The sequence below is a fragment of the Hyla sarda genome, chromosome 4 (assembly GCF_029499605.1).
Source record: "Hyla sarda isolate aHylSar1 chromosome 4, aHylSar1.hap1, whole genome shotgun sequence".
Taxonomy (NCBI): Eukaryota; Metazoa; Chordata; class Amphibia; order Anura; family Hylidae; genus Hyla; species Hyla sarda.
Genome location: NC_079192.1, coordinates 96064328 through 96077070, shown reverse-complemented (window position 1 = coordinate 96077070; position 12743 = coordinate 96064328). Strand labels below are relative to the sequence as shown.

Here is a 12743-nt window from a genome sequence, read left to right as displayed (position 1 = left end):
TAGGCTATGGCTGATGGAGGTACAGACTAACAGGGTCCTAGAATCCGTGGTTACAAAAAATCTGCTGGTATCATATCTTGGCTATACGGTGAGCTGTTAAGTTTCTACCATGAGAAGTTCCCCTTAACGGTTCGTGCGAAATGGGAGAGGGACCTTGGCGGGTTGAGTGATGAGGAATGGGCTATAGTGCTCTCTCTTACCCCATCTCTGTCTTTATGCAAAAAGAATAATTGTGATAGCCTATTAGATTCCGATAGTGTGTATAAAACCCCACTATTCCTACATAACATTGGTGTTCGGTCTGACTCTTCCTGCCCCAGGTGTGGTGAGTTGGAGGCTCACCTGTTGCATATGATGTGGACTTGCCCTGTCTTACATGCATATTGGAATGATGTGATACGACTTATCGAAACCATTTATGGGGTGACATTAAGTGCAGCTCCTAAGGTGTGTCTCCTTGGCCTTATAGGCTGTGATCAGGAACCCTCCTTGAGAGAAGTGGGAATTTTACGTGTGCTATATCAGGCCAGGAAACTTATAGCGCAGTTCTGGATCAGACCGTCTCCTCCGGGAGTAGCTGATCTTGTTACAAGAATAGCGCAGATAGTGCGCTTGGAGAAAGGGATATATGTTAAGCGGAATGTTGTGGAAATTTGATGGTATCTGGTGACCCTGGGTGAACCATTTTGACCCCCCATCGACTGATTTCTAGATGACTGTCCATGTTAAACCTGTCCTTGGAATGTGGTGCTGGTTTGCCTGACGGAGTTCTGTGGATGTGGCTCTTTTCTTTCTACTTCTTGTGTTCTTCTCTGTGCCCTCTCTTTGTGGATTCAATGGAATGTTGACATGTAGAGGCCATTTGTTGCAGTTCTGAGAAAGTGGTGTGAGAGAGGCAGACTGTTGGGTCTGCAGGTTAATGAAACTTTGGCTTACTGAACGTGCGTTATGGGTGGTATAAGGGTAGAGACGGATTGTTTCTTTGTGGGAGGGTGGGGTTTATTGTATGTCTGTTGTTTAAAATGTTTGCAAAAATCTTTAATAAAAATTATCTGATTTAAAAAAAACAGATTTGTTAATTACTTCTATTAAAAAATCTTATCAGCTGCTGAAGTTGAGTTGTTCTTTTCTGTCTGACAACAGTGCTCTCTGCTGACACCTCTGTCTGTCTCAGGAACAGTCCAGAGCAGGAGAGGTTTGCTATGGGGATTTGCTGCTACTCTGGACAGTTCCTGAGACAGACAGAGGTGTCAGCAGAGAGCTCTGTGGTCAGAAAGAAAAGAACAACTCAACTTCAGCCTCAAAGTATGTTCTCTGCAGCCTGGGTGACAGCATGCCATGATATGTCTAAGCAAATGGACACTCTTTTTTTGTTCAGATGTTGTTACTTCTAAAATAACCCCTTACGTGTATTTCTGTCTTTGCAGGCGCCAGACTGTGACCAGCACACCATGTTGGATCGAGCTCCACCTGAACGGCCCCTTACAGTGGCTGGATAAGGTTCTCACTCAGATGGGTTCCCCAACCATTCGATGCTCTAGTGTCTCATAGAGCAGTGTGTCCAGGTCCCAAAATGTAAAGGACCTGGAATAAAACAGTAACTACACAGTCCACATAGAGCAGGAGCTCAGCAGCACAAACCCAATGTGGAACTATTTTTTGGACTTCATCTGGAACCTTTACCCCTTGCCTATGGTATGTTACCTGCCTCCAGTACCCAGCATTACCTTGGAAATGAAACACTCAGCGGTTCTTCCCTGCCATGGCTGCAGGGAACACGTGACATTCAGTCTATTGAGTAGACTGCAATACAAAACTTTTACACAGACTTGACAGTTATATTTGGGAAAGTCAAGACTAAACAAGTTTTGCAATACAGGGTACAACTTTTACTACAAGTATCTTACAGAACTGATCAAGTATTAGGTCCTCTCCCACCTCCTCCAATAGGTGTGGCCATCTTCCCCCATGGATCTCTGCTGCAGGGGTGACCTTTCACCTTCATGACTTTGGTTTGATTTATTGTTCTTTTAATACGGTAAGGTGATTCTGTTCAGTCTTGTGGCACAGATGTGTCTCCTAAACATTGGGACCGGTCCGGTGCTGAGTCTGGTCTTAGAAATCCCAAGAACTCTCGTAAGAAATGACAACTGGAGGAGTACGTTTCCTTCTGAAATGCTCACGTGTATAACGTCTGAGTGTGAAGCCTGCTGTTCTACAGGTACATCTCCGTAATATTACCCAGCATGTGGTCGGGCAGCTCTAGTGCCACAACTGGGTGAGAACCATTCCAGCTCATCTGGATAGCACTTTGCATGAGGTTTAACCCCTCCTTCTCTGTCAGGCGGGTAACCTTTTCCTTACGTGCACAGTTGGGGATCTTTCTCCTTTCCCGAGGCTCATTTTTTTTAGGAGGGCATGTGCAGGCCCGTGTTGTACCAGCTGGAATCCTTCTCTCTACTAAAGCAGCAAGCTGCTTATTTGTGGTTAGCTCTCAGCTCTCTCCCTAGGTTGTTCCTACTTGCTTATAGATCTCCAGACCTTAGATCCACATCTACTTGTAATGTTTGTTATTCTTGGTTTCTGTGAGATATAATGAATTTCTTGCACCCTGCAGCTCTATGTAGGGAGGATATTGGTGCAGCACACACATCCTCCATAGAGCTGCAGCCGTACACGTCTTCTCAGAGCCCTGAGGTCCACACACTCCTAATATGTGTAGGTGAGGTTGGCTGGCATCCCATGTATTTGTAGCATGTTTTCGGGATTTGATCCCCCCCCATCTGTTTGTAGCATGAAAGAACAGGGTTACCTACAACCTACTACAGATTTATGTCTTTTTGTATAAGAAGCTCTCTCACCTTCTCATTTTATTTGGTTCTTTTATGTGTATGAATAATTTAGCCACTTATTTGGGCTAATGTTTGGTTACTTTCTAAGTTCTGCTTATGTGATGCTTATGTACTTCTGAGTTATGTTGTAGCTGTACCCATCATTGTGTCATCAGAATACATTTCTGGTGCTGATTACATAAGGTTCATCGCCTCAACCAATCACAGCAGCAAATAAGGGAAATAATCAATATATTAGAGGTATTATTCAGAATGAGTCCTTTACTTTTATCCTCTTCCCCACTCTTAATTCTTGTGTAAAGTTCTGATTGTGAATGTAAATAAACCCTTTACATATATCTGCCTGTATTATTATTAGCATGTTTAAATGCTGAGAATGAAGGTGTGTATTTCTTATGTACAGACGGGCCCTGGTCCCGATGCATACACTGATCATAGTGCTCAAATATGATGCAAAGCTCCGTGTGCATATACCTACCATATCCATAGGGCCCCATTGATGTACCTGTGTAAGTGTCTTTACCATACCTTTTATTTTACTCTATGAAAAAGCACAGTAAGCTATGCTATTTTGTGCAGAGGCATAGAGCTGGGCGGTGTGACCAAATATGTGTATCACGGTATTTTTGTAACTTATGGCGGTTCCACGGTATATAACGGTATTTCTTTCACCGCCACAATCATGTGACCCGCCAGCACTGTTCTGCTCCCCCCCCACCAAATCATGTGACCCGCCAGCGCTGTTCTGCTCCCCCCAATTAATTATCAGCCCAGCGGGGTACTACTCACTTGTCACCCGCAAGCACTGCCCTCCTCCTCTTCATTGGGTGCCGCCGGCGATGGAACTCTATACTGTATGCCAGTGGTCTCCAACCTGCGGACCTCCAGATGTTGCAAAACTACAACTCCCAGCATGCCCGGACAGCTGGGAGTTGTAGTTTTTGCAACAGCTAAAGATCCGCAGGTTTGAGACCACTGCTGTACGCTGTATACCTATGCCCGGGCTGCAAAAGAAAATAAACTTTAACTTACCTACGTCGGCCTCACGCTGTTCCTTGGGACTGGAACGTCGGACAGCCGTCAGCCTATCACTGGCCGCAGCGATGTCCCGCCCCGGCCAGTGATAGGTTAAACGTACTGTCATGTAAGAAGCCAGCCAGAGCTCCTTACATGACAGTGGGCTCAGCCTATCACTGGCCGGGGCGGGACATCGCTGCGGCCAGTGATAGGCTGACAGCTGTCCGACGTTCCAGTCCCAAGGAACAGCGTGAGGCCGACGTAGGTAAGTTAAAGTTTATTTTCTTTTGCAGCCCGGGAATAGGTATACAGCGTACAGCAGTGGTCTCAAACCTGTGGACCTTTAGCTGTTGCAAAACTACAACTCCCAGCAGCCGTTGGCTGTCCGGGCATGCTGGGAGTTGTAGTTTTGCAACATCTGGAGGTCCGCAGGTTGGAGACCACTGGCATACAGTATAGAGTTCCATCGCCGGCGGCACCCAATGAAGAGGAGGAGGGCAGTGCTTGCGGGCCGTTGGGCTGATAATTAATTGGGGGGGAGCAGAACAGCGCTGGCGGGCTGATAATTCATTCCCAATGGGGAGGGGCCCAACCGGTATTGCGGTATGGGAAAAATTCATATCGTGCAGCCCAAAAATTTCGGTATTCGGTATGAACCGATATACCGCCCAGCACTACAGAGGCATCCTGTGTATTATGCATTATAAAGGTTTCTTTGTTTGTTTTTTACAGTCTGCACAATTTTACAATAGGACCCTATTAGCATACAGAAGTATGCATCATGGTGTGAACAGAGCCTTAGGGCCCTATTAGATGTTGCGATTATTAAAAAACAGGCAGATATTGCCCCTGGCCAAGGGCAGGGACCAGCTTATCCGGTCATCTTGACCTACTGAAAATGATCAGCCCACATCTGTAATAGGGGATGTGCGGCCGATGTGATTGCCGCAAAAAAAAAAAAAACACATCGTTGGTGTGACCCCTGCAAAACCCTTGGTGTGTTATAGTTTCTGTCAGCGATTTACAAGATTACTTGTGTACAGGGTGGCTCAGCAGTCTAAAGGTATGTTCACACAGCGGAATTATACGGGAATATTCCACTGCAGCAGAATAGAGTCTCATTAATTAAAAAAGGGATTCTGCTGCACTGCCCACATGGTGGAATTTTCACGGCAGACGTTTCTGCTGTGGAAATCCCAATTCTGCTGTCCGCAGAAAGAATAGATATGTCTTTTTTTTTTTCCTGTGGATTTCTCAGAAATGCATTGCCGTCTATGAGATGGCACATTTCTGAACAGTCCTGGTACCTGTCGGATTATATAAATGCCGCCTATGGTTTCCGAGCAGATAGTTCACACACATCATAATACAGCCCCTTCCTATCTTGGATCCTCATTTGGTCAGTGGCTAAAGCTGGCTATATGTATGTATGTATGTATGTGTGTGTGTGTATGTATGTGTGTGTGTGTGTGTATATATATATATGTGTGTATATATATATATATATATATATATAATCACAAAGCTGTTAGTCAAAATTTTTTTGCCCACCATAAATATTAGCTGAGCATGTTGTTTTTTTTCAATGGGGAGGGAATAAGCCCCTGCCAGATGGGAGCATACCATCCATGGGAACAAAAGAGTAGGCATACTGAAATCCAACATATTCTTCCTTCAATACAGTTGTCAGCAGGCCCATATGTGTGAGATTGTCAGCTGTTGGTCTACTCTTCTTGGGTAAAAGGGGGTTGTCCTACCCATGTAAGACATTCACACTGTTTGGGATTGTGATAAATTAAAGAAAGGCAATATACATTGGTTTTTATTCTCCAGCTCCTACAGTCGGATTCAATAACTGTATGTTGAGTAACCTACCAATATGCTTACTCAATAGTGTTCATTTTCCTATCGGGAACACGAGTCATATTGTTACTAGTTCTGATGACGACGCATCGACACATTGGGAGTGGTTTCCCCTCACATTTATGTTGGCGCCTAATCAAATCATGTGACCATTAGGGGGCTGGCACTGTGAGGCTGCTAAGCAAGGCTGCGAGGAACATAGGAAATGAAAGGGATGATAGGAAATGAAAGGGATGGCAGGATTTGTAGACTTAGTGCATGCTGAAAAATAGTTCACACTTTTGATCCCTGGTGAACCCCTTAAAAGGGTACTCCCGTGGAAAACTTTTTTTTTTTAATCAACTGTTTACGGTAACTTTCTGGCACCAGATTTGTAAATTACTTCTATTAAACTTTTTAGGGGCTGTATACTAAAGAAAAATCCAAAAAAGAAATGCATTTCCTCTGATGTCATGACCACAGTGCTCTCTGCTTTCCATTTTAGGAACTGTCCAGAGCAGGAGAAAATCCTCATAGCAAACATATGCTGCTCTGGACAGTTCCTAAAATGGACAGCAGAGGTCAGCAGAGAGCACTCCGGAAAGTTAAACAGATTTGTAAATTACTTCTATTAAAAAATCTTAATCCTTCCAATAGTTATTAGCTTCTGAAGTTTTCTGTCTAACTGCTCAATGATGATGTCACGTCCCAGGAGCTGTGCATGATGGGAGAATATCCCCATAGGAACTGCACAGCTCCCGGGACGCGAGTCATCAGAGAGCAGTTAGACAGAAAACAACAACTCAACTTCAGAAGCTAATAACTATTGGAAGGATTAAGATTTTTTTAATAGAAGAAATTTACAAATCTGTTTATATCTTTCTGGAGCCAGTTGATATATATAAAAAAAAGTTTTGGCCTGGAATACCCCTTTAAAGTAAGTTTTTTAGAGAAATATTGCCATAAGGCAATAGTGATTTGACCTATAACCACAACTGAGGTGGTATGAAGATTTGACATCTTTTAGGCCAGTGTTTCCCAACCAGGGTGCCTCCAGCTGTTGCAAAACTACAACTCCCAGCATGCCTGGACAGCCGAAGGCTGTCCAGGCATGCTGGGAGTTGTAGTTTTGCAACAGCTGGAGGCACCCTGGTTGGGAAACACTATTTTAGGCTGTTTTCATACGTTGAATTTTTATAGCATTTTAGCAGTTTTTAAAGCAACTTTCCAAGATGACAGTAAAAATTTGGTTAAAAAAAAAAATGATCACAGAAGGTAAATTATATGGTTGAGGGCAAGTGCAGAAACCAATGCAGGTTCTTTCATATCATCCTGTAAACCACATTCAACAGCTGGCCAACATTACGTGATGTACGACTGCACCACATGAAAAGCATCATGTGTGTCTTCATCTATCTCCTACAAGAAAACGGGCCAAAAAGCATCGTTCTAACCATGTGGCTCTTCTCAGAAGCAAAGCTTGGACGTGCATAATAAGTAAATGTCTCTTTAAAAAAAATGGTTATTAAAAGTGTTGGGCAGTAAAAAAAAAAAAGTCATAATAAGGGAAACGCTTGCCAATTATAACTCCATAAATTGAATCTGTTATCTATTACTCCAAAAAGTGAGCTATTGGAAAGAATGATATCACCACTGTGTATTTCATTAGTAAATCCACCGGGATCAGCACACGTTATTTATGAGCGCGTCTCCCCCGCACCCCCACTAGCTCTGAGCCATCAATGTCTGATAATCCTTATTGGGGAAGGATCCCGAGATTTTCCACAATCTGAATCCCAATTTGGGGTCTTGTTTTATTTTAAAGTGTTACTTATTGTATGATGTCACTGGAAACAAGAACATTTGCTGATGATGAAGACAGCGTCCAGCTTGAAGTGCCTCAGTCTTCTCCTGGCATGTGTATTTACCAGCTCTGAATTCAACACTTTTATTACTTGGAAATGGAACATGGAAAAAATTAAATATCAAGAACTACAAGTGAGGTTTGTTGGACATTAAAGGGAGTCGTGATCATATAAGCCTCTCTTCAATGAATGAGGAACGCACAAATGGTCGACCACATGAAAAGAATGTTTAACACCCTCCGACATAGGACTGGTAGTAAGAGAACCCCCGAACTGTAGTCCATTCACTTCTTCCAGTGTTGATGTATCCGGAGTTGTGATTGGCTGGGAGCTCCCGGACCTGTTTGTAACATTTGAGGGTGGACTGAGGAGTTCAGGTTTTTACATGTTTGGGTTCTCATTGGAATAGACATCAGTGTGTGATTATTGTGGGTCAATAGAGCAAAGGTTTGAGGGCGTATGGAGTGTCCTTTGGGGAGCTGGATATGTAGGCAATGCATTGCTTACTGGGTATGCAAAGTAGCCCTTCTTCTGACAGAAAACGGCTTGCACTCTTGTGGCACCTATTCAAAATAGTTTTCGTTCAACTCAGTGCTTGACCCTTTAAAAAGATCCTTGACATTTCTAGTTTTACTTCAAGACACAGAGGGGGAAAACCTTTTAAGGGTGCGTTCACACGATATTACTAGCAGCGGGGTTCACGCTGCAGGTTACACTAACATTGATTTGAATGGGTCCACAGACAGTCCGCAATAGTGTCAGATTTGTAGACTGTCCGCAGACCCATTTAAATCAATGGTAGCGTAACTCGCTACTAGCATGTGAATGCACCCTAACAGGTGACACTGAATCCCTAAAAGGAGAGGACTGTCCTTTTAAGTGATTGCACCAGACATGCTTATAGGGGTATTCCGCTGCTCGGCATTTGGAACAAACTGTTCCAAATGCTGGAACCGGGAGCTCATGTCAGCCCCGCCCCCTTATGTCACATCCCGCCCCCTCAATGCAAGTCTATGGAAGGGGGCGTGACTGCCATCACGCCCCCTCCCATATACTTGCATTGAGGGGGTGGGGCTATGACATCACAAGCTCCCGGCTCCAGCGTTCGGAACAGTTTGTTCCAAACACTGATCAGTGGAGTACCCCTTTAAAGGAGGTTGTTCAGGGAAAGACCACTTATGTTTCTGATCACAGGGGCCCAACAGCTGGGACCTTGCACAAGCTACATGTGCTGCAGATGGCACACGCTTCTTTCATTTCGCTGGAACTGCGGAAGATACTCATTGCTGTATTTGGGTATTTTCGTCAGTTCCATTAAAAGTGTATGGAGTCTAAGCCTCTAGCTGTCGACCACCCCCTGTAATAAGACATCTAAGTGACCTTTTACTGGACAACCCCTTTAAATGGAATGTGTCATCAGAAAGAGACCTATTATTTAAATCAGGCTTTATGTTAAACATATTTTTAAAGAATTTGGTGGGATTTGTTCTACTGTTTCATTTTACTATGCACATCCTAATACTTCTTGTAGTGTCTGTAATGATAAGGAGAAGGCTGCTGGAAAGTGATCTGAACAACATTACAGCTAAAAGGTGACACCAGTAGAGAACACAGGAATCTCACAATAGCTAAAGCTCAGCCTCCTTCCTGTGGAATGACCTTTGCAATGGTCACAGAGATGTCCAGACACATTTTTACTGTCATTTGTACAATTTTGGTAAAATAGCACTTTTCGTCCCATTTTTTGTGGTAAAAATCACAGAAAATGGGACAAAAATCACAGAAGAGGCCACTTACTGGTTACTTGTACATGGGCAGGTTAGACACTTACTCCCACCATGATGCAGATTAGAGATGAGTGAACTTACAGTAAATTCGATTTGTCACGAACTTCTCGGCTCGGCAGTTGATGACTTTTCCTGCATAAATGAGTTCAGCTTTCCGGTGGGCTGGAAAAGGTGGATACAGTCCTAGGAGACTCTTTCCTATGAATGTATCCACCTTTTCCAGCCCACCGGAGCACCTGAAAGCTGAACTAATTTACGCAGGATAAGATATCAACTGCCGAGCCGAGAAGTTCGTGACGAATCGAATTTACTGTAAGTTCGCTCATCTCTAATGCAGATCATCCACAATGCTATATGGGGGAGGTTGCACTTGTGCATATGGCGTGGGCTCCTGGCTCAAGCCCGCACCAATTTCAGTAACTGTGGGCTGCTGCTTATAGCTAGCATGTGGCATCTAAAGAGAATTTTTAAATCTCCATTGGTGGTATAGTTGTGTGAATTCCGTGAATTTATGCTGCCTTAACCACAAGCCATTGGAGAGGTCCCCAGCGGCTAATGTCTATCCACCAGCCTGGACTTATAGATCTTTCCCTATATCCAAACAGGGAGAGATCTATCAATCAAGGCTGGTGGGGTGGGAAGAAGCCGCTGGGGACCGCACCCTTTAAATGTCTCTCCTCAACACACCTCAGACCAGTGATGTTAATGTTGGAATGAATACAAAATAGTTTATTTAGATTTCTTTCTAATAAATACACAATTGGGATCACAGATGACAATATGTACTAGAGAGATAAGATATTAGGTTCCTTGTTCTAAAGGAGCTGTACAAAAAGTGTGGCAAACCCACTAAGCAGAATAAAAGCCAAGTATATCGGCAGTCTACACATTTGTTCTTAGTTATCTTCATCAGAAGAAATGCCTTCAATTTCATCACGGTCTCCTCCAATAGCCATCCAGAATGCTTTGGCAACCTGACACAAAGACCAACATATGAACCACAGATTAAGAGATTATAGATAAAGAGTCAGCAATTCCTGCAATGTAGAAGCATTTTCTATCTAGAAAATTATTCCCATCATAGACACTTTGGTTACTTTTAAAATAAAATGCAAAAGTGCAATGTCCCAAAAGTGAACAATATTGAATCTCTGGTTGGATCAGAAATCCTGCCCAGACATAATACTTACCTTTTCTGCATGCAGTTTCCTTTGTTCGTGTGGCATAGAGGCAGCTTTACCTGATCAGAAATAGATAAATATCAGAAGTTGAATTTTTTTTTTGTCCCCACCGTTGTATCCTTACCATAACACATGTCTATGGATTGAAAAAAGAAACCCCAAAAAACAAGTAATTTATATAGTGGCAACATATTCTATACAAAGCTTGACTCCCCTTGCACAGCATCCACTGACCCCAGGAGAGGGTACAGGAACTTTTCTTCATACCAAAGAAATTTAGGTGAGTTCTATTAAAAAGAGGTGCAGCTGCTCATTCCATCACCCCTGCTCCTAAGCAGAACATTGGTAAATCTTTAGGATATCGGGCCTCTTCACCTTTCCTTTAAGGAGACAGTAAACATGTCTACTTAAAGGAGAGGTATCATGGACAAAAAAATTACCCCAGGAACAAAGTGGCGGCCGACACGCCCCTCCATGTATATCTATAGGAGAGCTGGAGATAGCTGAAGGCTGTATCTTCGGCTCTCCCATGGAGATACATGTAGGGGGCGTGTCAGACACAGATTCGTTTGGGGGTCAACATGCCCTGTGTCCCCCCCGCAATCTAAAAGTTATCTCCTATCCTTTGGTTGGGGGATAAGTTTTTCTGCGTGATACTTCTCCTTTAAACCTAGGCGCAAGTTAAAATAAATATTTTGGAAATCCGAAACTTTGAAACAGAGACAGACACAAAACACCTTAAAGTGTATAGACAGCAGAACAGCCAGTGGTAAACGATGTAGACTTTATTCAGAACCAAGTAAAAGCCGCAAGGCATGCGGTACAGCCAGCATAAAACAGCAACAATGGAGACAGCGTGGACGCGTTTCGGGTAAGACCCTTCGGGTCTTGGGGATCGTGTGAGCGGACCAATCTTCTATCTAGTAATTTTAACTGTCATTTGCAAAAACTTTTCAGATAATGTAGATAATTCAGGATTTTAAAAAAAGTCAAAAGTTTGACAAATTGTCCCAGCAGCAAAAGGGTTAATTTAACCTCTCCAAAACCAACGTCAGATTGTTATGTTGTCTGCACCTAAACTGGAGAACACCTTCTAAGATGCATATAGGGCAATAGAATGTAACTAACAAACCAAGTTCTGAAAATGCTAAAATAATTGAATAGTGTGAAATGTAACCCACAGTCGTCTATTCAGTATCATTTTTAGAACTACCTTTCATTTCCTGAAGTTTACTGAAAAGTCGTCCGAAATTCTCCAGGTCCCCTTCTCCGGAAGTAAGGCTGGCGAGTTCTCGAATATCAAGATCCAACATGGGGTCTGAGGATGATAGCAGGTGGGATTGTTGGTTAAACCAGTGAACTTCAACCCTTTGTGAGAGTTTTTTTGGCTTATTTTAGCATATCTTTTTAGCTCTTACAGTGCACATTTTATGTGTTATTATGTAATGTCTGTCTCTAGAGAATGCATGGTGTACACAGATATCACAAGCCCTGATGATGGGTCTACGTTAAAGCACACAATCGGGGCTGTCTAGTTATACTGAACCCTGATATTCTGTATACACTGGGATCACACTAGCTGCTAGAATCTATTGGCAAAATGACAATGGTACAATGCCATGACTTTAGCTAAGGCGAGGATTACATATGTCCGACGTACGGCATCTTTTCCCTTCACCGCTGTAGAAAATGCACCGGAGGGAAACTGATCCCATTCATTTGAATAGGACAGTTCACATGTATCCGGCGTCTCATTTTTGATGCCGGATGGTTTGACTCTCCGGTCCTGCACCAGACAGGGGAAAACATCTTGCTGCGATCCCCAAACTGGCGTTCAGAAACAATGGACGCCAGATGCTTCACAACTGATGCACGTTATCAGTTGCATCAAGATTTAGGCCGGATTCATGTAGGCCGGACACTGGACATGTGTAATTTCAGCCTGACTGAATTTCTCTTCATGGACAATATGAAGGACGCTTAAGTTTTAAAGATGCCCATCCACCTTACACTAAAGTTGGCCAAACCCCCCCACTTTCGGCAGGTTCAGCTTGAAAATTAAGATTTTTTTTAAATCAACTGGTGCCAGAAAGTTAAACAGATTTGTAAATGAATTTATTAAAAAAATCTTAATCCTTCCAGTACTTATCAGTTGCTGTATGATCCACAGGAAATTCTTTTCTTTTTTGAATTTTCTTT

General features: G+C 43.1%; 2 protein-coding genes across 4 annotated transcripts in view; one reads left to right on the top strand and one right to left on the bottom strand.

Moving 5' to 3' along the window:
- The window catches only part of SMAD3 (SMAD family member 3), a 117209-nt gene extending 114030 nt beyond the window's left edge, over positions 1-3179 (top strand). For all 3 annotated transcript variants that reach the window (XM_056571659.1, XM_056571657.1, XM_056571658.1), the window contains exon 9: positions 1428-3179. In XM_056571659.1, coding sequence (XP_056427634.1) covers positions 1428-1551 — 124 coding nt within the window. In that variant the 3' untranslated portion in view covers positions 1552-3179. The remainder of the gene's footprint in view (positions 1-1427) is intronic.
- A 6886-nt stretch (positions 3180-10065) lies between these two features.
- Positions 10066-12743, bottom strand: part of AAGAB (alpha and gamma adaptin binding protein) — a 32604-nt gene continuing 29926 nt past the window's right edge. The window contains exons 8-10 of the mRNA XM_056571653.1: positions 11758-11862; positions 10554-10603; positions 10066-10337 (exon numbers count right to left, since the gene is read on the bottom strand). Coding sequence (XP_056427628.1) covers positions 10260-10337; positions 10554-10603; positions 11758-11862 — 233 coding nt within the window. The 3' untranslated portion in view covers positions 10066-10259. The remainder of the gene's footprint in view (positions 10338-10553; positions 10604-11757; positions 11863-12743) is intronic.